Here is a 27,480-nt window from a genome sequence, read left to right as displayed (position 1 = left end):
ATTGACATAATCGTCACAAGAGGTTTATTCCAAGCTGTCAGTGAAGCCTCTTAAACACTACCTAATTTTCTTCTTTATGAAGTAGGATGCAAGGTGCCATGTGTTCAATTTTGTGCCTGCATTTTCTGGCAGGAGGCTGTATGCTGTGGACCTTTCAAATTGAAGGTATATGTTGTCTGATCAGGCAGGTAGCTTTGCTGTTTATGAATTAACAGATAAAGTATTCTCTTAGGGATGGGGTAGATTGGTGTAAGTGTTATTGGATATAGCATTTGTCAGACGGGAGGTGTAAGGGCAAATATTTGGAAGGCTCCACTTCCATGCTTAGAGCTTTACTCTAAGGGACCAACAGATCCATGGCCCTAATTTGTAATACTTCCAATTTTTTGGTCATTAAAATAAATGACTTGAACTACAGGAGTGCCTCAAATTGGAGGCATTGACATTTTGTGTCATGTCCTCATTGAGCAGGGCTTCAAGTCAGAAATAAAGCTTCACAGCATTTACCCTGTCACTTCTAGTTGTGTGTGAAAATAGCCTGGTAGAAAATTCCAGGAGAAAATACATCTGTTACGAGCTTTTGTCTGGTTGTCTTCTGAGGTTTGAGGACTTTTAACTTTTTTGCTTGAGTCTTTCAAAAGAAAAGCATTCACTTCAAGAAAGTTAATTGGGCAGGATAAATATCTCAGTTCTGGCTGGTTGGTCTTCAGATCAGATGAGAATGCACCAGACTTTGTGTTTGCCTGAGGCTGCAATAATTAATGTATACAATCTTGCCCTAAAATGTACATTCTGAGATTGCTGTTTGTGCTCTAAAGCATCCATTTGATTAGCAGATTCCATTCCAAGGAACCTCCTGAGGAGAGTGTACTAACCTTTATTGGACAAATTCCAGTTCTCTTACACATGTATTGTGTTGTTCATTATTTTATCAAAAGCTCTTTGCCTCCATGCCATTTTATTTGTAAATAAATCCTGAATAATAATGTAGCTGTGTGACAGTATGTTATTTTCTAATCCAGATCCATATTCTGCACGGTCGTAGTATGCAATTTAATGTGAATCAGTTTAATTGTTAGACCTGGGCTATACTATCTCAGAGAATAAAAATAGCGGACAATTTGTTTTTTTCGAAGATTCACCCATCATGGTGAGCAGGGGGCTCCAGCCACTTTCAGGCCAGGCCTCATTGAAATGTTCTTGGCGAGCTGAAGGCTGATATTGAAAGAAGGGCACAAGAACAGATGCAACGTCGAGAAGGCTGTTTGTGGGGTTCAATGAAGCATGATTGCTCTTCCTGGCACCTGCAGTGGTCAGGATAAAAATCACCACATGGCTCCGAGAGAGCGTGTTGCTGACATGTGCCACACGTGTTTCACCCATTTCTAACAGATGTAGGTCCCTGATTTGCATATTAATTTAAAGACCTGATTTGGGAGGAGAGAGGGGGAACAATGGATACACGAGATCCCCATTGGATTTTCAATGACCTGTTGCTATTCTTCAGGCAAGAAAGAGGCGGGCAGCAGTGAAAAGCCTCCCCTGTGTTATGTGAAAGTCTTGTTGGAATTGGAAACTGTTAAATAATTAAGTTATTTTAATAGAACTAGATGAAATAAAATTGGGCAAGGGGGATAACGAATGAAAGAGAGTTAATATAGTCCCATTCGTTGCCCTTTGTCCTTGCTTCTTTTCTACACTAAATACGTACATTTGAACATGTTGTTGTCTCCCAAATCCAGACTCGTCTTTCCCACGATGCCATGTTTGAACCTTTACATTTAGATGACCGTTTCTGCCAAGCATTGAAATGGTCCGAATCCAAGCCACAAATTCATCATATGCAACTCTTATCATGGTCCACAATCCTTCCCCATCCTTCTTGGCCTGGCTGTAACCTTTGAAACAGTTGACCACACCATCTTCCTCCGTTGTCCGACTGAGTGGAATGACTCTCACCTGGTTCCATTCTTAACTGTCCAGTCGTAACCACTTGCAACAGCTCTTCTACTGCCTCTGCACTGTTACCCTGGTGTCCCCCAAGGATCTATCTTGAGCCCCTCTTACAAATCATTTACATACTGTCCCTCGGCAATATCATCTCAAGATAATGCAGGTTCCATTTGTAAACTGATGATTTCCAGCTCTACTTCACTTTCACTTCTCTTCATCCCGCTATTGCCTCTGTGTTGTTACATTGATGTCCAGTCCTGGGTAAACTGGAATTTCCTCCAATTAAATGTTAGAAGACCAAAGCCATTGCCTTCCAGCTCCTCCATAAAATGTACTCCCTAGGCACCAGTTCCATTCCCCTCCCTGGTCATTGTCTCAGGCTGAACAGACAGGAAGGAAATCTGCCATCCTTAACTGATCTGGCGTACATGTGACTCCAGATTCAGATCCATGTGGTTGACTCTTAACTGCCCTCTGAAATGGCCTGGAAAGACACTCAGTTCAAGGGTAATTAGGGATGGGCAACAAATGCTGGCCTTGTCAGCGACACCCACATCCATTCTAAGAATAAAAAAATTCTCTCCCTCGTGTTCAAATCTTCACTTGGCCACGTCCTTCTCTCCTGTAACTTCCTCCAGCCTTTCAACCCCACAAGGACTCCACATTCCTTCACATCTGGCCTTGAACATCGTTCACTTCCTTCTTATGCACGATTGGTTTTCTGTGCATCCAGCTAAGTAGGCCTAAGCCTTGAAATTCCCTCACTCAGTGTACTACCTCTGCACCACGAAGATGCTGCTTAATATCTATTCCTCTAACCAATTTTCTGGTCACCTGTCCTAATGTCTCCTTCTTTGGTTCGATGTTAATTTTTTGTCTGATTATGCTCTTGTGATATGGCTTGGGAAATTTTACTATGTCAAAGTTGCTATTTAAATATGAGTTGTTATTTTGTTCTTTCTTCCCTTCTCTATCTCCTTTTTCCTATACCTTTATTTCTTTCTTCGCATCCCACCTGTGTGATTTTCAAGTTTTCTGCTGAATTCTGCCACTCTTTGGTGGAATAAAGCAAGAGGAATGCTGGGGAGATACCGACGTAGTGCATCTAGACAGGAGGTCGCGATTCTATGGTGGTAGAGTAAGATACTAACAACGTCTCACTCTTGCCAGGTGTGGGCAAATAGTTGGCCTGTATTGTGACTTGTGTTAAACAGTCTTTACTCTAATTGTACAAGTACTGCATCACACATTGGCTCTATGGCGTTCTCTATCAGCCACCGGTAGCTGTGTCCTGTTCACAGACTATCGCACAGAATGGTAAACTCAGTGATGATATAAATCAGCACAGAGCTTTATCAATGACAGCTTGACTGGAAATTCTACAACTCTGGATACAGATCTCTGGCAGAAGGTGACTCACTGCTGATGGTTTGTGCCCACTTCAGCTCAGCCCATTTTAATTGCCATGGTGATGAGCCAAGCACAGTGTGTACTTTATGTATTAATTTGCTTCATTTCACACAGTTTTTCTTCTTTTGCTGCCAAGCACAGTGAGAGGGAGAGGTGGCCATGGCCTGGAATTTTATCAGTGATCTATTAAGTACTTGGCTCAGATTATACAGATTGAGGTCTAAGGAGTTTCTTTTCAGAGATGACAAGAAATAATTTCAAGTGGTTGCTAAGAGGTTAACAGAGTGCTTTAATTTGCAGATTACCAGCAAGACAGTTATTCCTTCCCTCTCCTCTCCCAAAGGTGCTCATGCTGGGATATGGGGTGTCCTTGACTACCTTAACCAGTAGTCATTCTCCATGTGTGACCATAGACAGTGGGTGTCTGAGGAATCACGGCCAAATGTGCTTGTTAACAGTGCATTGAAAGAGTAAGCTTGTAATGGAGTTGTGTGACAGGCAGCAACAACAAGAGGTGGTGCTGAAAAGGTGCCAACATGTGTCAGGCACTGTGGGCTGGCAGCGAGGTGCAAGACGGAAAGACATCACCCTCGACTCTCACGAGAGACTTGTTTTCTCATTTGCACCTGTACGAATGTGATTTTTGCTTTGTCTGAAAAACTGCACATTCCTTTCTGTTTTTACGTTGTCAAATTAGACACTAACGTAAGTTTTCTGATGGTGAGGCTGAGACTAATCTGTCTAAAACAAATAGGTTTAACATTGCCATCATAATTGGAAAACCTAGGCCTCAGTTTCTTTATCAGTTAATCACAGAACTGAAAAGAGATGTGTTATTTTGATTTTGTCTGTTGGTAATGTCTATATGTATATGCCCCTCAGTGTATGTACGACTCACTCAAGTGTGTTCTCTTAGTGTGCTGACACGTGGGACATGCACTTCTAAGTATGAATTGGATAGCTAACTCTGAGCGATGTACTCCCCAAGATGAGGTACCAGAAATTGGTGCTCTTGACACTGGGTTCTCTGGCTGGAAGTGCAGTCACTCCTGATGTATTGGTGCCAAGACAGTCTGTTCACACATTGCTAGAATGGGCCTCATTGAGAGGAGCCTCTTGAAGTCACTTATGTAAGGTCTGATGCTGGGGCAGGGCTGACGGCTTTGTTAGTTGGTGGCTGCTACTTTGTGCCTACTCAAATGTGTCGGGATGTGCATTTATCAACTGGAGGGCTGAACAATCCTCATTTGAGGTTTCACAATTCCTCACTAATGGGTGTCTTTAACAATGTTTCAGTCAGCTTGTCCCATGAATTATTGCCATGACAATTGTCATTCAAAGGGATCACATGTGAAATGTTAATGCATCTACACTCTCTACATATACTGACTGTCCTGTCGAGTGTTTCCAGCAAATTTTTTTCTGAGTTTCAGATTTTCAGCCTCTGCAGGTTTTTCTTCTCTTTTTGTTGCTATTTTGTTTCTGATTGGTGCTGGTCCCTCACCAATAGTAGATTGTGTAATGGTGCAATGAGCTTCTATCTGCACATCCACTACCCTGTTCCTTTCCCTGAGTCTAGACAATCTTATACTTGTCTGAGAGTTTTGGGTGGCTTGAGTTGCCGACGGATTGTGGATCGATTATTGCCTCATGCGTGTCATTTTTATTTTCTCAGATATTGATGAATGCCTCTCCAGCCCGTGCTCTCATCATTGTGTTAACACCGAGGGAAGTTTCTACTGTACATGCCCAGAAGGATTTCACTTAAACGTGAACGACACCTGCACAGGTGAGTAGACAATGATGAGAGAGCAGGCATGACAACATTGCATTAAACTCCAGCTGGAATATGTTGAGGAGTCCACACAGCATTGTAAGTAGTGACAACAAAGTGCAGAGTTAATCTTCTGAACCCTGAGGTTGATCTGCCACTTTACATCAGGTGAGGAATGTTATTTTTTATAATAGATGCATTAAAAACCACACCCACACTTATTTTTTTTCACCACATTTCCTCTTGCTGGAACGCAGTTCCATGGGAGTCAGCCATTCCCTATTGCCTTGGTAAGGTGACCCTTCTTCAGTGTCAGGCTTGACACTGGTCCTTCACAGCTGTGCTGCTTCAGTTTGAGCGTTTTACTAATTCATTTGTCTCATGTAGGCAGCTAAATGTAGTTTCAGTAACCAGACTGAATGTCCTTTCCACCAAAATCTACTTTTTTAAACATATCATGAAATGGGCAGCATGTGTGGCATTAACAATACCCCTGATTTTAATGTATAGTTCATTAAAAGTCATGTGAAATGCCCGTCATATTTGAATTCTCCTAGAAGGTAAGAATCATTGCTGAACCAACACAAACAAGTTAAAACTACTAGCAAGATTAATTTACAAGATAAATAGACGAAAGCTAAATGATACAGCAAGATATTGAACTGTGAAATAAAGGGCAGAATTTTATCTGCTAAAAAACTGGCAGACTGGCCCGGTGGTTAACAGTGAGGTTGGGTGTCTTGGGCTACAGGAAGATATAGATGGGATGGTCAAATGGGCAGATAAGTGGAAGATGGAATTTAACCCTGAAAAGTGTGAGGTGATACAGTTTGGAAGGAGTAATTTGACAAGGAAGTATTCAATGAACGGCATGGCACTAGGAAGTTCTGAGGAACAAAGGGACCTTGGCGTGTGTGTCCATAGATCTCTGAAGGCAGAGGGGCACATTAGTGGGGTGGTGAAAAAGGCATATGGGACACTTGCCTTTATCAGTCGAGCCATAGATTACAAAAGTAGGGAGGTCATGTTGGAGTTGTATAGAACCTTGGTGAGGCCACAGCTGGAGTACTGTGTGCAGTTCTGGTCGCCACATTATAGGAAGGATGTGATTGCACTGGAAGGGGTGCAGAGGAGATTCACCAGGATGTTGCCTGGGATGAAACATTTAAGTTATGAAGAGAGGTGGGATAGACTTGGGTTGTTTTCATTGGAGCAGAGAAGACTGAGGGGTGACCTGATCGAGGTATACAAGATTATGAGGGGCATGGACAGGGTGGATAGGGAGCAGCTGTTCCCCTTAGTTGAAAGGTCAGTCACAAGGGGACATAAGTTCAAGGTGAGGGGCATGAGGTTTATGGGGGATGTGAGGAAAAACTTTTTTACCCAGAGAGTGGTGACGGTCTGGAATACACTGCCTGGGAGGGTGGTGGAGGCGGGTTGCCTCACATCCTTTAAAAAGTATCTGGATGAGCACTTGGCACGTTATAACATTCAAGGCTATGGGCCAAGTGCTGGTAAATGGGATTAGGTAGGTAGGTCAGGTGTTTCTCCCGTGTCGGTACAGACTCGATGGGCCGAAGGGCCTCTTCTGACACTGTGACTTGTGTCAGGTGGGAGGTTAAAATGTTAAGAACCTGAATTACGACTCCAACGTGCCTCCAAACTATCCACTTCCAGTTTTAGCTGGGGATGGGGATAGGCAGGCAGCAAGAGTGCTCACAGGAAGTGGGTTGATAATTTTCGTATTATAATGAGGCTGCGAGCATCATTTTTATGCACTATTTTAAATTTACCTCGAGATGGTCAGGTTTCTTAAAGCCCTACAGGCTTGCAAGGGCTGTTAGATCCAAGAAGTCAATGCTGAAACCTCATGATCAGACACCAACTACTGTCCTTTCCAATCTCCTCCTGGAGTTCCATCTCGGCCTCCAATCCCACCCCCATTGGGACCTTGGGTTCCCTCCCCCATCAGGCTGCAGACCTCCCTTGCCCTGGCATTACATCATGATGGCTCTGAGCTCTCACCTCCCCAGGATCAGACCCATCCCCACCCCTTGGGCTTGGTTTGCCTCCCTGGATGGGGACTCAGCCTACCCTGACCTCTAGCCTATTCTCCAGTGCTCACCACCCGTCTGGAAGCCAAGGCTGTCAAACAGGCTGACTTTCGGGAACCTCATTAATGAAGTCCCGTGTGTGGGGCAACTCCTCCTTCTGAGTTTCTTGTATGTTACTGGGCCCCACCCTCATGGCAGGTCAAAAAGTTAAAAATCAACCCACCCCAAAGTCTTTTACAGAATAGATACAGGATCAGTGTGATACTTTAAAAAAACAGCTGGTGTCATTTTCCTTTCTTTAAAACCGAGAGATGGGGTAGTCAGACCAAATTCACGTGGGTAATGCATGTGTCAACTTACTGCCTGTTCCAATTTCCAGGTGCACCTCAATTTAGGTGGCCAAATGCTATAAAGCTTTGAAGGATGTTCTGCTTGTATTACATAGTAGTTTTTGGCCACATCATATGACTGATAGAGGCTAGTAGCGGCTGTAAAGTTTTCTGAACTTTTAAGGAGCTTTTGGCAACACACTTCTTCATGGGGATCCTTGTGACAATTCCAGCCTGGCAAGAGGAGAATAACCAGCAGATGGATGAAGGAGCAAACAGAATCATAGCTGTAGGGAAAGCAAGGAGGAGGAGGTGAGCTCCCAAGAGAGCTTACAGGCCCAGGACAACGTTCCTTCAATTGCTAGCTGATTATGTTGTCTCCTCGAACAGGGCTTGCAATCAACTGGCACACCTAGCACCTCATAGCCTGTTGCAGCTAGGGTCACTGCAGCCCTCAACATTTTTGCCTTCAATTTAATTTGACAGGGCTGTGTTAGGTGCAGGTTAGTGAATTAAAAAAAATATAGGTATGGATACTCAATTTTGCCCCTTTCAGCTTTCAGGCTGAAACAGGTGATACCACTAACATCAGTCCTGCATTACACGGGCACCTCATGCAATGTCTGTTTGAGCCAACACTTTCATTGCTTTCCCCACGGACATCTGCAAGCAGCAAGATTGGACTTTGCTCAACTTCAGGGCATCATGGACTGCACTCCCATTGCCTTGCAGGCTCCTTCACACCACATTATAGCCATCATGAATTGCAAGGACTTCCAGTCCATTCATGTGCAACTTGTCATCAGCAATGTATCATAAGGATCTGCTCCTGTTTTCTTGGGAGCTGTCATCACACTTCTATATTGTGCCATTCTTCCCCACCTCCCACTTTCCACTTTTCCCCTGCAAAATTAGAGTTTGGGAAGTAGCACATGATACCTCAGAACTAAGGAAGTTTGAGATATCACATGTGACACATGGCACAAAGTAGGCGAATAAAGTGATTGGACTGTACTTCAGTCCCGTCTAGAAAGTTCCTATAGAAACGGCAGTTCGCCGAGAGAGGCGTGGGTGACAGTCTTGTTTAAAATGCTCAGGGCCACTTCCTTGGTGCCAAGTGGGTGGCAGGGATCCTTAAAAGGGCAGCACAAGTACTGAGCTGAGTACCTCTTAGCTGCAGGCATCCTTGCAGCAACTGGTACAGCTTCACATCTAGCTGCCTGCCTACCTGGAGCATGTATATCTGTTCCATGTGGTCATTGTCATATTGTGCACCTCTGCCTGCAAATGACTGGGGGGTGTGGGAGGAAGTGGGGGGTTGGGGGGAGAAATTTTCTCTTATTGGCTCTCTCCCCTTTGGTTCTGCTTCTTCCTCAAGAGGTTAAACAAACTGTGGAGAATCCAAGCTTCAGCAGATTGTTCAGGGTCTGCAGAAGGAGCAGCCACCGTTGGCCTGTGCGGTTATAGTTTTTTTATGTTTTCCCCAGATACTTTAACCATCTGCTTGTCCTTGTTGCAGCACAGAGCTTTCTGGAGATGCAGCAATCAACATGTTTAATGAAAAGTATTCTGCTCTGCAGATATATTCTTATTGAGTTGTAATGTGTTATTTCCCAGAAAACTTGCCTGATTCAGCTCCAGTAATGGAATCCCTCAAGCAGCCTTTGCCAGCTGCGATCTTTGCCACGCCCTGGACACCACCAACATCCTGCTGGTACAATGACACCTTGCAACAGGACGGTGCCACCTGGACAGTATCTGAGTGTGTTGAGTGTACTTGCCAGGTGAGGAGATCCAATGGTTTATCATTGTGTTTGATTCCTGAAGGGTGGCTCAGCTGGAGACCACCCACTGTGCTCACTTGCTGAAGGATGGCTCAGCTTGGAACTATCTTGTCTTGCGATCTCTTTTTACTGTTTAGATTATTTAAGTATAATTTCACGCGGCAAATGGTTAAGATCTGGAAGGTTGAATCTGGTTACTGGAGCCCCAGTTCAGTTTACTATAAACTCAGGGTTCTTTAGTGCAGCCTTGGCAAACGGAGTGCAGCTGAGAAAACTGAGTGAAGACTTGGAGTTTGGCGAGAGGGGAGATCGGTGAAAGGAGGTGGTGGGGGGAGGACGTGTTCGTTTCCTTTTTCTATTTTTCTCACCCCATAGAAATTGGTTCTAGCTCCACTACAGGGAAAGGAACTAGCTGTTTGGTGAGTACCTGGTAAGTGGTTAAGTTTTATTCTATGCCTAAGGATTAAAATACTACACAAATGTACCATGTACATACCAACGACATAGGCAGGATGAGGAAGGAGGCTCTGCATAGTCAGTATGATGAGCTAGGCACCAAATTAAGAAGCAGAACCTCAAAGGTAATAATTTCTGGATTATTACCTGAGCCACATGTAAATTGGCTTAGGACAAATAAGATGAGAGAAATGAATGCGTGGCTCAAAGACTGGTGTGGGAGAAGTGGGTTCCAGTTCGTGGGGCACTGGCACCAATATTGGGGAAAGTGGGACCTGTACCATTGGGACGGTCTACACCTGAACCGTTGCTGGGGCCGGAGTCCTCACAAAGCCACATAACTAGGGAAGTAGAGAGGATTTTAAATCGAATACCTGGGGGCAAGGGATCAAACTTGGGAAGATGTGGTAAACCAAAGAGTAGAGACAAGGCAAGAGAGACAGGTATTAATATGGGAAATGATAAACAGACCATGGCAAGAAGGGACAAAGAATACAATTCTAAGAGTAAATCAGCAGATAAGGCTAGACGCTACAAAGATATTAAAAGGACAAAACTGAAGGCTCTGTATCTAAATGCAGGTAGCATTCGAAACCAAACAGATGAACTGATAACACAAATAGAAATACATAAGCACGATCTGATAGCCATTGCAGAGACATGACTACAGGATGACATAGATTGGGATCTGGATATTGAAGGGCACATGACATTTAGGAAGGACAGGAAGTTAGGAAAAGGTGGAGGAGTGGCTCTATTAACTGATGATGGTATTAACACATTAAAAAGGGATGACCTAAATTCAGGAAACCAGGATGTAGAAGCGAGTTGGGTTGAGATGAGGAATGATAAAGACAAGAAGTCACTTGTGGGAGTGGTGTACAGGACCCCTAATTGTAACTACACAGCAGGACAGTGTATAAAAGAAGAGATAATGGGAGCTTGCCAGAAAGATACAGCAATAATCATGGGGGATTTTAATCTACATATAGACTGAAAAAATCTGATGGGCAAAGGTAGCATAGATGAAGAGTACATAGAAGTTTTCGGGGGATAGGTCAATAGAGGTTCAGTGGCTGACATTTAAAGGGATATTTAGAATAGACAGAATACATACATTCCGATGAGAAATAAAAGTTCCAAGGGCCCACCATGTGTGGTTAACTAAAAAAGGTGCAAAGACGGGTGGCAGGTCAGAAGGTTGGAAAGAATATAAAGAACATCAAAGAATGACATAAAGACTAAGGGCAGAATTTTGCCCTTGTCAGGCGGGCTCAGTGGGGGTGGGCGGCCGCGATTGAAGCTGGACAGCGATTATGTTGGCGGGCCAATTAAGGCCCGCCCAGCGTGAAACGCGAGCAGTAGTGCTCAGCGCTGCCTGTGCGGGCGGGGAGGGGGAGCGGGGCAAGTGGGGAACTTCACGCATGTGTGCGAGTAAGCGCTTGAAAAGTTTTAATGAAGAGTTTTAAAAATCAGAACTAAAGATTTTTAAAATGTTATAAAACATGTCCCCTCACATGTGACTCTGTCATTTTATTTTATTTGGGGCAGAATTTTCACTTCGGCTGGCGGGCATGCGCCCAACCCGCTCAAGCGTGAAATGACACGCGATGATGTCAGGCAAACGTTCCGACGTCAACGTACAGTCACGTGATAGTTTGGTTGGTGGACGTGCGCGGGAATCGGCAGTGCACCCATTGACAATTAGAAGGCCTATTAAGGTCATTAAACTATTAATTAACTTAAATTTTTCACTGCCCATCCAACCTTACAGTTAGTGGGCAGGTGAAAAGGCCAAGCAGCCTTTGTATTTTTTTGGAAACCTCATCCATGGGCGGTATGAGTACCAGGCAGTCCATACTGCCTGATTTTAATATCACTGCACAAAGCTTGTTCATTTCTGAAAACAAACATAGAAGCAGAAATTTTTGGTTCCAGAGTGACCTATTTTATCCTGCGCTTTCAGGGCCTCATTTTATACAGCTTTGTTATCCTGTTTTTTTCCTAAACTAATCTAAATTTCATGTTGAGGACTCATACCCTTCGTATATAAGGCCCCATTCAGAAGCTGGGGTTCAGAGTGGCATGTCTAATTTTGGTGAATGCAAATTGCTCATTGTACTGTTCCAGCCACCTCTGAGCAGCAGGGGAATTTCACCTCTACAAAATTAATACATAGATGCTTTATATATTCTTTAAATAATGACTATACAGTATTGCTATACCCAATCACACATTGCCTGTTATTATATAATTAAAATACAGCAATGTTATATGCAGTAAAACATGATTCAGCTTTAATAAACAGGAATGTTGTACCCAGTAATACACAGGATGTAATTATATAAATGAATATACAGCTTTGTGGAGACTTCTACTGCCCCAATACAGAGTGTATGTTTGTTTCATGAAATGCACGACAGATGGAATTAGTGGGATTGGCAAGAGAAGCTGTCTTCCTGCCTTCTTGCCACCTGAACTAGTGCCAAAGCCCAGTTGTGGAGCGGAGGTTGGTGTGGGGTGGGAGGAGGTGGTGGGTGGGGTGGAGAATTCCTTGCTTTAAATAAGGGAAAACGAGAAAATGTTCACCAGCCAAGCAATCACTTACCTTCTGTTACGTCACAAATCAATTTTCTTTGGATTGCTCTGAACCCACAGACTCACCCCCCTAGCTCTTCAAGCACTCACCGCTGTCTCCAGGCTCACCTCCATTTCTGGTATGCAACGTATGTCTTTTACAGCTGCTGATGCCTGAAAAAAGGCAGAAAAGGAGCATTCCTTTCCCCCTCTGCACTGAATTTCCACATGAACCAAGTTTCCAACAACATACTCAGTCATTGTCTCACTCCAGCATAGTCTCTTCTCCATGCATTCCCTTGATCCTTGCAGTTTGAAAAACTGTCTGCTTTGAGCCACTGATGACTCACTAGCTCACTCAGCTTCCTGCTACGGTAATTAACACCTATTAAATGCAACTACTTTCAGCTGATTGACAGATAACTGCCACTGTCATGCAGCTCCCTATTTAACTGGACTAGAGGTGTCAGCTGTGGCTCAGTTCATAGCACCCTCGCCTTTGAATCAGAGGGTTGTGGGTTCATGTCCCACTCCCGGAAACCAAGAACTGTGATTGTACTCAAAAGAGTTGCAATCTGTGACTGTTGATAACTCAAAAAAAATTTTAACTGGACTATTTAACTGACTTAAAGTTTCAAAGTTCTATGTCAGAGCCTGGCTCTTGGTCTAAACTTAAACTTGAGAAAAACTTACCAGAACTTATCACGAGAACCAAATTCCCAACTACACACTCAACCTACACCTGTGTCTAGTGTAATCTCCTCTCCATGTGCCCCTAGGCCTAACTCTTCAACCAGTGACATTCTTCCTACTCTATTTGAACACTGTAATTAAAGCTCATGCTGGAACCAGAAGGTTGTGAAGTCAAGCGTCACTCTGGAGGCTTGAGCACATAGCCCCGGACTGCCCTTCAGTGTGGTACTGAGGGAATGCCATCTTTCAGATGAGATATTAAACAGAGCCACATTTCCTTTCTCAGATGGGTGTTATAAGATTTTATGGCACTATTTCAAAGAGCAACATAGTTTTCTCTGGTGTCCAGCCAACATTTTATTCCTCAATCAACCTCACTAAAACAGATTGTCTGGTTATTATCGCAGTACGGTTCATGGGAAATTTCTGTGCTCAAATTGGCTGATACGTTTTTTACACTACGACTATGACTACACTTTAAAAGTACTTAAACGGCTGTAAAACACTTTAGGACATCCTGAGGTTGTGAAAGGCAATATATTAATTCTTTATTTTCTTTTTTTCTTCTTCTTTCACTCTTTACTCTTTCTTTAATTCATCTGGTAGTTGATCACAATGGAACTGAATTTGTCTTTTCTTTTGTCTGTTTGTATCTGCCAGCTGGGAACAGTCTCGTGTACTATGTGCCCCTCGCTGCCTTGTAGCAAGACAGAGCTGGTGCCAGGATTTTGCTGCCCAGTTTGCAAGTGTAAGTAAATTCTTGTAGCCAGGTAAGGTGCTAGATTATTGCCATAAATGCCAAGAATCCTTCAGCAATCATTCTCCTTCTCCTCACTCTCCTGATATCATTGAATCTTACTGGAGGACTGCTCCATGGGCATCATGTGCCCTTGACATGTCACTCGACTGGCATTCATTTTGTGTAGGGGAAATCACAACCAGATTCCGGTCTGTTCTGATCTGCAGCCAGGTGTACAGGTACCAGAAGGTTTAAATTATTGGATGAAAAATCAGGCTGGTTCCTTTAAAGGGCAAAAACAGAATTACCTGGAAAAACTCAGCAGGTCTGGCAGCTTCAGCGGAGAAGAAAAGAGTTGACGTTTCGAGTCCTCATGACCCTTCAGCAGAACATGTTTTCTCTTTTCTTCTCCGCCGATGCTACCAGACCTGCTGAGTTTTTCCAGGTAATTCTGTTTTTGTTTTGGATTTCCAGCATCCGCAGTAGTTTTTTGTTTTTATCCTTTAAAGGGTATCCTGCCTGGTTTTCCAATATCTGCCGTGCCAGGGCAAACCAGTGCATTTGTGCACTGACCCAGGAACATCTCTCCTTTGATGTCCCACACGTACACTTTCCAACAGAAGCCACTGAATGGAAATCTGGAACATGAACCCAGGTGGATTTTCCCTCCTGAGCTCAGAGTTGCTGAAGCTAATTGAAGCACCTGTATTGCTGTCCTGAGTGAGTAAGCCCAGAGCAGGTCTGTATGATTGTTGATGTATCTTTCTCTCAGTAGGCAGTGGCTCACCTTTTCATCTGCACTGGGCAAATATAGTGGTTACTGGGAGCTTGCTTGCATGGAACCCACACCCTGTTCAAAGTTTTCTTCAACAGGTTGGGAAATCCCATCCCAAGTTTCCAGACCAGTTCAATCAACACTTGCATGCCATGTGATCTTATTACACCCTTGAGATGGAATGTGGACAAGCTCTGTTTATTTTCCCTGCTGTCACAAAAAATATTAAGGGATATGAGGTCAATAATTTACAATTTTTATGACACCAATCTTTACAAATAAAGGGGCTGATTTTTCTCTCCCTCTAGGCTGCTCTCTACCATAGTTCATTTCATGTTCGCTGCACCTGAACTGACCTGCCCCCATTGCGTGGTCCCAAAGTTTATGCTGTTTCGGAAAGTTTCTGATGATTTTTCACCCGTGGAGAAAAGCCTTTTGGGCATCTTTGGGAGGTAGCGGCGGGAAGGGAGAAATGTGTCAGGGAAAAGAATTACTTGTGAGAGGTGGCTGGAGAGCAAACATTTGGTGCAGTTTACTTCCATGATGCCATTAAGTGATATCTGGAATTGGGATGAAGCAGAACGTTTCAAGGGTTGGTGGGGCGGGGTGGGGTAGGGGGAGGTGAAACAACATTTTTCTAGGATTTATTCAGCTCTTTGACTGGAGTTACAGTGGATGATTGGAAGAACAGCTGTGGAAATTCACTACCCGGGTCTCCAGGGAGAACAGATTTTGTGCAAAGTTGACTGTTCTCAAACCACACATCCTCAACAGTTATATATCACAGGAACAAAGCACGAATGAGAATGTGCAGGTGGGTTTTTTTATATAATGTTCAGGATTATGTGCTAGTTCTGATATACTGCATTACTTCACCAAAGGCCTTCTGAATTTCTGCAGCTGGTTTAAAAGAATCAAATACATCTATGAGATTTGTAAGGCTGTTTCTTGATTTTCCCCCGAGCTGCAACTGTTTTCTGTGGAGCACAACAGCAAAATTGGAAATAAAGTCTAGAGTAGGTTTTGATTGTGAGAAAACTCATCCATAACCCAATCTTTCCCTCCAGCCATGAGATTCCAAACAGTGCTGCCAAGGACCCTCGATTTCCTCAAGGGATGACATCACAATTTACACCCTGGTTACATCAGGAAACAAGTTTTAAAGTTTTGTTCTCTCACCAAAATACACAAGCCTCTTACTACTTAGTATTCAAAGGTCCATTGGCGTGGCATTGGATTGTATCTGTACAATTTAACAACCTGCCCAGGAGCCATTTCTGTTATTGGGTCAATTTGTGCCCCTTACACCAATTCCTTCTACTACAAAAGAAGAATTAATGATTGGGATTGTCATTGTATAATAATAAAAGTAATAAGGGCTGGCCTCCATACAGTAACAGGTTGGCCCTTATAGAGGAACAAAGAATGTCATGAAAAGGTTACAATGGACAAGACATCTTTCCTACAGATGTCAGATATGTTTATATCACATCGGAGACAGAAGATTGTGGTTTCGAGCCCCATTCCAGGACTTGAGCAGTGTAATTTAGGCTCCTATTTCAGCTCAATGGTGAGAAAGTTCCGATGTGTTGGAGATGTTGTTTCAGATGAGTTGATCAATCTTTTTGCAGCTCAGATGGTGCAAATGATCCTCTGATATGATTCAAAGACATGTAGGAAAGTTTTACAGCAACCTGGTTAACGTTTATCCCTCACTCAGCACCATCAAAAGAGGTTTAACTGGGTCATTTATTGCATTACTGTTGGTTGGACATCTCTAAACACAAACTGAACTTTGCCTCTGCTAACAGTGACTGCATTCTAAAAATAATAAATTTGCTATAAAATGCCTTTAGGATATCTTATGGATGTGAAAATTCTTTCTACCATAGCTAAGGTTGAAAACAAAGCAGGTATTTGCATGGGGTTTCTCCATTTATGTGTAAGAATAATTAGTGAACAATATTTTTGAGCTGCTAGCATTTTAGTCTTGTGTAGCAGGTGAATCTGCTTCTGCAATATTTTCATTACTTCTCTTCTGTGCTCTGATAAAAACGAGACGCTGGTATATTTAAGGGTAACTACACTGTTCTTTGTAACTATTCCAGAAAAGATGGCAGATACTTTCCTCCTGCTTGGATGGCCATTTTTGCTAACATAAAATAATAGTCATATTGACTTATAGTAGATCGTCATATAGCATCACAAGTTAATTCAGTCGTACCTCTATGTATTAGTGTAAGTAATTAAGTGGCATACCTGTAAATAGCAGTGTAAGGTGGGTGGTTACTCTAATTTGGAAAGGCAGTTGGTGAAGGATAGCACTGCAGCCAATCTTTACATAGCCTTACATTTATTTACAGAGTGAAACATTACAAGCATACACCTCCTAATGCAACATATCACAATTTCAACAAGTGTCTCTTTCAATGTGCTCAAGTGAAATGCCAATTAATGCCCACCACCTGCATATAATTAAATCCAATTAATACACAATTAACAGTGATGACCATATCCACATATGACAGTTTAAGTAGGTGACAGTCGTAGGCTGGAATTTTCTGCCCCGTTGGTGTTGGGCGTCATGGAGGGCATGAGCAGACAATATGGCGAGAAGTTCAAAAATTCCGTGAAACTAGTTTACGATAATCCGCTCCACCCATCAATGGTGGGCCGCCTTTCCTGCCGTCCAACGTCAGGAAGCTAAGTTCGATGCATTTGCATCTCATCATCTTGCCTGCTCACCAGAATCATCCCCCCGTGTCGAATTTACCGCCCACGTCGGTGGGAAAACACGCCAGCCCAGAACACATCTTGACAAGTAGCATGCAGAAGTCATGACTTACCGTTAGGGCCTTGCCCACATCGCGGACATTGGAGGAGCAGAAGATGCTGGAGCCCCTACAGCTACCTGGAGGAACATGTTCAACACATCCTAGGTAGATTCTCATGGACATGGCTCCACCGTGAAGCAGCTCATGGAAGGTGGGAGGTCTCTGTTGATGTCTCGGGTCCACTTTGGGACATCAAGGCCTTGGCCATCTGATGCTATGGATGATTTTCAAATGTGGGGAGAGGAAGGTCCAGCTGCAAGTGAGAGAAGAAGGTGTACCAGGATGGTGGGAGAGGAAGGTCTAGGTTTGACTGGGAGAGGAAGGTGTACTAGTGGGGTGTTGAGGTTAGAAGGGGGGAGAAACTAGTGTCAGGGTGGGGGGTGAGAATGGGAGGGTGAAAGTGAAAGTGTTGGGGGTGTTGAGATTGGTAGGGGGAGCAAAGGTGTCAGGGGGATGAGGTTGATTGGGGAGGGAATACAGTGAGGGAGGAGGGTGTAATGGGGGCGAATGTGGCAACTGGCAAGATAGATGTAAGGGGGGAGGGAGGTGCAAGGGAAATAGTTCAGAGCAGGGAAGGATTTGGTGGGGACAGGACTTCGGGGGGAAGAAGAAGTCCAGTGGAGGGGGAGGAAGGAGTTCAGAGTGGGGAAGGAGTCCAGGGGGAGGAAGTCGGAGGGGAAGGAGTCCAGGGGAGGAAGCACTCTTGGGGGAGGGGGTGGGGGGGGGGGGGGTGGTGGGAGTGTCCAGGTGAATGTGCAAGGGAGGGTCCTGTGGAATCAATGACTGCCTCCGGGGGAGCGAACTGAGGGTGGGCATGGTAGGAAGGAATGGTGAGTATGAGAAGCGGCAGAGTGAGCTAGAAGGGTGAGGGTGAGATGGTAGCGGTAGAAAGAACGGTGAGGGTTGTTGATGGGGACTCAGGGGCAGACGTGGACCCTGGGGGTGAGAGGGAGGAGGACAAGGAGGTCAGTGTGGATGGGGGTGGGATTCTCTGGGTTCTCTGGGGCTGGGTTAGGGAATGTGCTTGTTCACCTGGACATCCTGGAAAGAAAAGGTTTTGGGTTGGTAGGTGACAGTGGGGAGGTGGTAGGTGACAGTGGGGAGGTGGAAGGTGATATCAGGGGGGTCAACAGTGATGGGGGAAAGGACATGGTTGACTAGGGGAGGGGAAAGGAAGGGGGAGCTGAAAAAAAACCTTACTATGACCATGTTTTTGAAATTGAAAGTGAGAGGAGCCTCGTGTAAGGCGGGTACAGCTGCTGCATGGGTGTGCAATCCGTGGGTAGGTGGAGACGCAGGTCAGCTCAGATGGACAACTGAACTCCAGGAGGCAGCATTGAAAATGCTTAGGACATTGAGATGAGTGCGATGCTTGCGTGGGAGAGCGCTTGCAAGAGGCTCCAAAGGGCCCTGCCACACACACACTTTCCCCCTTCAGAATCACTCGTGGTCCAGCTGCATGCAGCTGAACTGCAAGTGAGGAGGGATGCAGGGGGTGGACTCGCAAAGCCTGTAAATGAAGCTGAAGGACACCCATTACATGTTACTCAGTGGCAGTGAATAAAATTTCAGATTATAAAGTGACCAAATGTGTTCACCCATGCAACCACTTGGGATCAGAAATTCTTAACTTTTCTAGGTGCTGCCCTGACATCTGCAGGAGGGGTGGAGACAGCCTATGCAATATTTGGCCCTGTTGCCTCCGATGACTTCAGTGTGGGTCCTGTGGAGAGCCGAGGCCTTGAGGGCTTTGGCTGTCCTCCTGTGGGCCAGCTGTTCCCTCTGTGGTGACAGAGGATGAGGTTGAGGGGATCACAGGAAAAAGAGGCTCAGAGGGAGAGGACAGCCTCTAAGATTCCTGAGTGGATGACCCTGGGGTGTCCAGCTGCTGTTCCTTCTCCCTTCAGGTGCCCAAGGACCCCGGCCTGACTCCTTGAGGGGAAGGAGCACCAGGAAGGACGTCAAGGTGTCCCATTTCCCTCGTGCGTTGTCACTGCAGGAACTCACCCATGGCTACCGTGATGGAGTGCAGTTCTGCACACATCTCCACGTTCTGCTGGACCAGGGTCTCCAAGGCATCTACCATCCTCTCCATGGAGACCTCCATGCACGCATATGTGGGCACCACTTCATCAGAGAACAGGCGGACACACTCCTCTGACTCGTGTGCCACTCTGCTAAGGGCTTCCAACAGTTCTGCGTGATTTTCCCTCACCTTTTGCTGGCTCTCCATGAATCATCTGACTCAGACCTCACAGGTGCCTCTTCCCCAGTAGTCCTCCAAGTGCCAGGGAGCTCAGCTGAACTGCCTTCTCCTGCTGTGGACACGTGTCCGTGCAGTGACCACCAAATTGTGAACCTGAGCCTGCTCTGCATCTAGGTGCAACTGAGGTGTATGTCTCTGCGCTGGTGGAGGGTGTGGGTAAGCACTGTAATGGGTCTTCCAGGCTGCTTATTTCCAATTCTTCAATGGAGGAAGTGTCCTCTTGGCAGGAGGTGAGGATCTGGATGGAGCTGAGGGATTGGCTGGCTGAGGGTGTCGGTCGCTTGGCAGAGCTCCCTGAGAACCAACATAGAGATAATTAGTGCATGTCAGCAGAGTCAAAGGCAGGAGAGAGAGCACTCACAGTTGTGTTGAGAGAGGGATGATGTGCAGGATCCTCACGTGGGTTCGCTGCTGACCTCACCGTCACTGCAGGCACGGTCCACATTCTCGTCAGTCAGGGTGATGGCACACTCCCCAAAGTGAGTGAGGAGCCTAATGTGAGCCACTCCACTCCTGGTCTGGGACCTCTCCCTGCTGTTATGAGCCAGCTCCCCCTGCATTAAAACAGATGGAGAGAGGGTGAGCAGGATGAGTGGTACTGCGTTGAATGTTTATGTGATGAGTGGAGCCATGGATGGGAGCTCCAGAGGATATGAGCCTAATGGAGATGTGAGGGTGTGTGTGAGAGTTAGTGGTGTAGTCCCTTGAGGTGTGGGATCGCTGTGGATGTGTGATGGGTTTGTTAGTCTGTGAGTTGAGAGTGATGAGAAGAATGACTTAACCTGGCGGAATAGATGAAACCATTCATCCTGTTGAGGCACTGGGTGGTTGTCCACTTTTGCAGGGCATTGGTGCTGATCACCGCTGTTACTGCCTCCTATGCTGGATTGGTGACCTTACCTGCTGGTCTTCATCCACAGCCGGCGTAGAGGACTTCGTGGCGGGCCTCCACTGCATCTAGTAGGCGTTCGAGGCAGACGTTTCTAAATTTGGTGGGCAGCAATTTTCCTCCCTTTGGCAGCCATCAGTTCCCAGCCGCTTCCTATCCCTTGAAGAGAGCCAGCTCTCTGTAGGGGTGACCTTTTAATATTGCGCCCAGTTTATTGAAGGCCTGAGGTGATGGCGGGACAGGCAAATCAGAGGCCGCCCTGCCAGCGACCTGGCGTGTTTCCCAGGAATGCATTATTAATGAAGCGGGATGTGCCAGGCAGGGGACGGTACGGCACAAAAAGCCACCATTGCAGCCGACGGGTAAAACGTCCGCTTAATGCAAATCTGGGATGATTCCACCCATAGTCGCATATAGTAGTGTAAGGTAATTGATAGTCATGCCCATTGATAACCTAAACGCTTAACTTTTAATCAGATCCTTTTTCTGCACATCCTTCCAAATGAGGTGGGATTATGTCCAAGCTTTGTTTAGTAATGAGCTGCATTCCAACCCAGAGCAGGCATTTCATTTTAGTTCTATTATGCTCAATGATCTGCAGGGACTTAGGTTTCAATCTTTTCAGGTTCTCCTTTCTCCATCTGTTAGTGGTCATATATTTTATACTCCAGATCTGAATTGGTGCACTTACCAGTCTTTATAATATTGATATGATTACGAAAGTGTTCTCAAATGAGTCAGCAGCATTATCAGAGGCCCCTTGTAATTAATTCTTCTGTTGTATGGTAGTTTTAACACATCTGAACTCGAAGAAATTGAACCAAGTAAGCATTCCTGTGAGAAAGCAAAAGAAGAAAATTGAGCCTCATTTAGGACAGTCCTGTAGAAATTTCCCTGCACAAATTGAGTTAATGCTGAAATTCTTGGAAGCTAAAGTTAAGATTTTATTGATGGTTTGAAAAAGAAGAATTGATAATATAATTGCAGAGTTGTCGCATGTGGGTGAGGAACAGAGTGAAGCAGAGGCTGATTAACAAAATTCATGAAGGACAAGTTTCTCAAGCAATAATACTGTACAATCTTCAAAAAAGGAAATAAGAGCAAATACAACATTTACAGAGGAATGAACTTACTGAGTATATGCTGAAAAGTATTTGCTAAGGCACTGCAGAAGAGAATGAAAAGCCATGCTGCAGTGATACTGCACGAAGGCAAGCTGGCTTTAGATCAGGACAAAGTACAAAATTGATGAGAGAAATTTTTTAGAATACAACATACATTATTCTAACCACTTCATACATTTTAAAGTAAGCCTGTATGGCTAGAAGGGATATGGCATGGTCTTCTTGAGAATCTTGTCAGTCTGATAGAAAACATCTATAACAAGTTCCTGAGCACTGTTGGGGTGGATAGGAAACTAATGGCTTAGATCAAGAGTTGGCATGAGATAAGAATTCACACTGTCACCTGAGGCAGAATTTTTAGTTTGGCAGGTGGGCATGCACCTGACCCGACTGAGCATGAAATGACACGCAATAACGTCGGCCGAGCATGCCGACGTAAACCACAGTCGCACGATAGTTCGGTCGGCGGGCGCGCGCTGGAGCCGGCAGCGTGCCCGCTGACAACTAAAAGGCCTATTAAGGACATTAAGTTATCCATTGAGTTTAATTTTTCAATGCCCGTTCAACCTAACAGTTGGCGGGCAGGCAAAAAAGCCAAGCGGCCTTTGCATTTTTTTGGAAACCTATCCACGGGCCAGATGAGGTTTCCAAGAGCAAATACAAATAAAATAAAAACTTTTTTAAAAATTAAAAACATGTCCCTGCTCATGTGACAGAGCGACATGAGGGCACATGTTTTATTAAATTTTTCCGATGTTTAATAATTTGTTTAATATATTCTTCTTCTCCCTGAGGCAGCTCTGTGTCTCAGGGAGATTTTTCTGCATTCTCTCGCGCGCATGCGTGAAGTTTGCGCTAAGCCTGCCCGCACTCCCCCCCCCCCCCCCCCCCTTCTGCCTGCACAGATAGTGCCCACTTATGCATCACACTGGTCGGGCCTTAATTGGCCCACCCACGTAAAATCGTGGAGCGCTGCCAATTGCAGGTGGGGGTCGGCTTCCCGAATGCCCCCCTCCCCCACACCTCGCTCCCGCCGATACCGCATGCCAAGGGCAAAATTCTATCCCTGGTTTAATTCATCTAGTGCTTGAAGCAGTGATGAATCTTACACTAAAGCATAACATTGGAAGAATTCATTATGTGGCAAGATTTTAAACAATCTCAAGTTTGCGATGGTATTAATATTATAGCAACATCCAAAACAAATTTTCAGAAATTAACTGATATCATGCATTTAGAGAGAAGAAAATTTTGGATGACACATCAGTGAAAAGACAAAGCTCATGTCATTTGAGAAGCATCAGAAAATTAGACAATTATGGTTGGAGTGGATGTAGTAGAATTGGTGGAAAATTTGATATACCTTTGAATGTGAGTGTCAAAGAATGGAAATTGTGAAGAAGATATCAAAAGAAGAATTGGACTTTCTAATGCAGCTTTTGTAAGATTAAGCAATCTACAGCCTTGGTCCAAACATGGACAAAAGTGCTAGGCAATGACCATCTCCAACAGGAGAGAATCTAACCATCACCCCTTGACATTCAATGGCATTACCATCGCTGAATCCCCCACTATCAACATGTTGTATCAACCATTGACCAGAAACTGAACTGGATTAGCCATATAAATACTGTGGCTACAAGGTCAGGTCAGAGGCTAGGAATCCAGTGGCAAGTAACTCACCTCCTGACTCCCAAAGCCTGTCCACCATCTACAAGGCACAAGTCAGGAGTGTGATGGAGTACTCTCTACTTGTCTGGATGAGTGCAGCTCCAACAACATTCAAGACGCTCGACATCATCCAGGACAAAGGAGCCCGCTTGATTGGTACCCCATCTACCACCTTCAACATCCATTCTGTCCACAACCGATGCACAGTGGCAGAAGCATGTACCATCTACAAGATGCACTGCAGAAACTCACTAAGGCTCCTTTGACAGCACCTTCCAAACCTGTGACCTCTACTGCCTGGAAGGACAAGGGCAGCAGATACATGTGAACATCACCACCTGCAAGTTCCCCTCCAAACCACTCACCCTGCTGCCTTGGAACTGTTTTGCTGTTCCTTTACTGTCGCTGGGTCAGAATCCTGGAACTCCCTCTTTCACAGCGTTGTGGGTGTACCTACACCACATGGATCACAGCGGTTCAAGAAGGCAGCTCACCACCACCTTCTCAAGGGCACTTAGGGATGGGCAATGCTGGCCTAGCCAGAGACGCACGCCCATGTCCCATGAAAGTATAAAAAAAAAGCAGATACAAGCATACGAAATAGGAGCAGAAGTGGGTCATTCAGCCCCTGGAGCCTGTTCTGCCATTCAATAAGATCATGGCTGATCTGTTCATGTTTTGAATTCCGCATTCCCATCTACCCCCGATAACCTTTGATTCCCTTGCCTAACAAGAATCTATCGATCTCTGCCTTAAAAATATTCAATGACCCCGCCTCCAACATCTTCTGAGCCAGAGTTCCAAAGTCGCACAGCCCCCTGAGCGAAAAAAATTCTCCTCATCTCTGCAGTCTTGAGGGGCCAAATGGCCTACTTCTGCTCCTATTTCCTATGTTCATATGTTCGTATCTGTTCTTTTGTTTATTCTTTCACAGGATGTGGGTGTCGCTGGCTAGGCCAGCATTTTTATTTCCTATACCTAATTGTCCATGAGAAGGTGGTGTTGAGCTGCCTTCTTGAACTGCTGTAGTCCATGTGGTGTAAGTACACCCACAGGGGCAATGCCTAATTTTAAAACAGTGCTCCCTAGTTCTGGATTCACCCACCAGAGGAAGCATCCTTTCCATGTCCACCTTGTCAATACCATTCAGGACCTTATATACTTCAATCAGAACACCCCTCACTCTTCTAAACTCCAGTGGAAACAAGTCCAGTCCGACCAACCTTTCCTCATAAGACAAACTGCTCATTCCAGGTATCAATCTAGTAAACCTCCTCTGAACCGCCTCCAACACATTTACTTAAATAAGGAGACCAAAACTGCACACAATATTCAAGATGTGGTCTCACCAATGCCCTGTATAACTGAAGCATAACATCCTTACTTTTATGTTCAATTCCTCTCATAATAAAGGATAGCATTCCATTACCCTTTTTAATTACTTGCTGTACCTGCATACTAACTTTTATGACTCATGCACTAAAACACCTAGATCCCTCTGCACCTCGGAATTCTGCAGCCGTTCTCCATTTAAGTAATACTCTGCTTTTTTATTTTTCTTGCCAAAGTGAACAACTTCACATTTTCCTGCATTATATTTCATCTGCCAGATTTTTGCCCACTTACTAAATCTATCTATATCCATCTGCAACCTCCTTATGTCCTCTTTACAACATACTTTCCTACCTATCTTTCTGTCATCTGCAAACTTAGCTACCATGCCTTCACTCCCCTTTTCTAAGTCGTTGATATAAATTATAAAAGGCTCAGGCCCCAGCACAGATCCCTATGGGACTCCACTCATCACATCGTGCCATTCTGCCAGCAAGCCAATCTTCTATCCATGCTAATATGTTACCCTCTACACCATGACCTTTTATTTTCCATAATAACTTTTGATGTGGCACTTTATCAAATGCCTCAAAAAAAAATCAAAAAATCGAAGTACAGCATGTCTACAGGCTCCCCTTTATCCACAGCGTGTGTTACTCCTTCAAAGAACTTTAATAAATCGGTTAAACATGATTTCCCTTTCACAAGACCATGCTGACTTTTCCTGATTACCCTAAGTTTCTCTAAGTGCCCAGCTATAACCTCCTTAATGATTAATTCTAACACCAGCCCCACAACAGACATTGAGTTAACTGGCGTATAGTTTCCTGTTTTCTGCCGCCCTCCCTTCTTGAATAGAGGGGTTATATTTGCTATTTTCCAGTCGATGGAACCTTTCCAGAATCTAGCGAATTTTGGAAAAGTAACACCAACGCATCTACTATCCCATTAGCCACCTCTTTTAAGACCCTAGGATGTAGTCCATCGTGACCCGGAGACTTGTCAGCCCACAGCTCCGTCGATTTGCTCAGTACTGCTTCCCAAGTGATTGTAATTTCACCAAGTTCCCCTCTCCTTTCCAGCTCCTGATTTACAGATACTACTGGAGTGTTTTTTGTATCCTCTGTAATGAAGACAGTAGCAAAATATTTTTCATCCACGATTTTCTTATTATCTACTATTAACTGCCTACTCTCACTCTCTAGAGGACCAAAACTCATTTTACTTACTCTTTTTCTTTTTAAATACCTGTAGAAGCTCTTGCTATCCATTTTTACATTTCTAGCTAACTTCCTCTCATACTCTAATTTCTTTCTCCTGATTAACCTTTTAGTCATTGTCTGCCATTCTTTATATTCTGACCAATCATCTGACCTGCCACTCATCTTTGTGCAGTTATATGCTTTTTCCTTAAGTTTGATGCTTTCCTTAACTTTTTTAGTTAGCCATGGATGTTGGGCCCTGCCCTTAGAATTTTTCTTTATAGTAGGAATATACTTATTCTGAATTTTTTGAAATATTCCATTAAATGTCTGCCACTGCTTCTCAATTGATCTATCCCCTAGCATAGTATCCCAGTTCCCTTCAGCTAGCATGCCGACATAGTTGTCCTTATTTAAGTTTAAGATACTAATCTCAGACCCACCCTTCTCCCTTTAAAACTAGATGTTCAATTATATTGTGGTCGCTGCTACCTAGGGGTGAGGAGCGAGTGGGCACATTACAGAATACCAAGACTAATATAACCTGCTTTCTGATTGGTTCCAGAACGTGCTTCTCTAAAAACGATCTCGAAAGCATTCTATGAACTTCTCATCCAGGCTACTGCTGCCAGTCTGATTTTTCCAGTTTATATGTAGATTAAAATCACCCATGATTATTGCTGTCCCTTTATCACATGCACCTAATATTTCTTCTTGTATACTTTGTCCTACATTGTGGTTACTGTTAGGGAGCCTGTAGACCACTCCTATTCATGATTTCTTTCCCCTACAATTCCACTTAAACTGATTCTGCATCCTGATCTCCTGAACTAAGGTCATCTCTAACTATTGCACCCATGCCATCCTTGATCAACAGTGCTATCCCTCCACCTTTACCTAGCTTCCTTTCTTCTTGAATATCTCACACCCTTCAATATTCAGGACCCAATCCTTGTCATCCTGTAGCCACGTTTCCGTAATGGCTATCAGATCATATTTATTTACTTCAATGTGCACAATCAATTTGTTTACTTTGTTTTGAATGCTATGCTCATTGAGATTCAGAGTCTTTAGTTTTGTCTTTTTGTTATCGTTGTAACATCGAGTCTTGACCATTGGGTTTATTCTTAGATTTTATCTCTCTGCTGTTCTATGACCCTCATTTGCCGTATTAGTACTATGGTCTCCTGCATTGAATCTACCCCTTGATCTGCTACATCTACCGAAGCTTGATCTCTCACCGCCCCGTCCCTGCCCACCACCCCCCCGGTTTAGTTGAAAACCCTCTCTACTTCCCTCGTTATGCGATTCACAAGAACACACGTCCCAGTACGGTTCAGGTGCAGATTGTCCTAACGGTACAGATCCCACTTTCCCCAGTACTGGTGCCAGTGTCCCACGAACCAGAACTCACTTATCCCACCCCAGTTTTTGAGTCACGCATTCATCTCTCTAATCTTATTTTCCCTATGCCAATTTGGAGGTTCTGCTTTTTAATTTGGTACCTAGCTTCTCATACTGACTATGCAGAACCTCCTTCCTTGCTCGGCCTATGGTGTTGGTACCTACGTGGACCACGATGACTGGATCGTCCCCCTCCCTCTGCATGTTCCTCTCC

The 27,480-nt window shown here is 44.5% G+C and overlaps 1 protein-coding gene across 1 annotated transcript in view; it reads left to right on the top strand.

Annotated features, from left to right (window-relative positions):
- LOC144685066 (kielin/chordin-like protein) overlaps window positions 1–27,480 on the top strand; it is a 368,175-nt gene that overhangs the window by 258,068 nt on the left and 82,627 nt on the right. The window contains exons 15-17 of the mRNA XM_078549601.1: window positions 5,039–5,152; window positions 9,138–9,304; window positions 13,691–13,778. Coding sequence (XP_078405727.1) covers window positions 5,039–5,152; window positions 9,138–9,304; window positions 13,691–13,778 — 369 coding nt within the window. The remainder of the gene's footprint in view (window positions 1–5,038; window positions 5,153–9,137; window positions 9,305–13,690; window positions 13,779–27,480) is intronic.

The sequence above is a fragment of the Cetorhinus maximus genome, chromosome 9 (assembly GCF_964194155.1).
Source record: "Cetorhinus maximus chromosome 9, sCetMax3.hap1.1, whole genome shotgun sequence".
Classification (NCBI taxonomy): Eukaryota; Metazoa; Chordata; class Chondrichthyes; order Lamniformes; family Cetorhinidae; genus Cetorhinus; species Cetorhinus maximus.
This window is presented reverse-complemented; position numbering and strand designations above follow the sequence as displayed.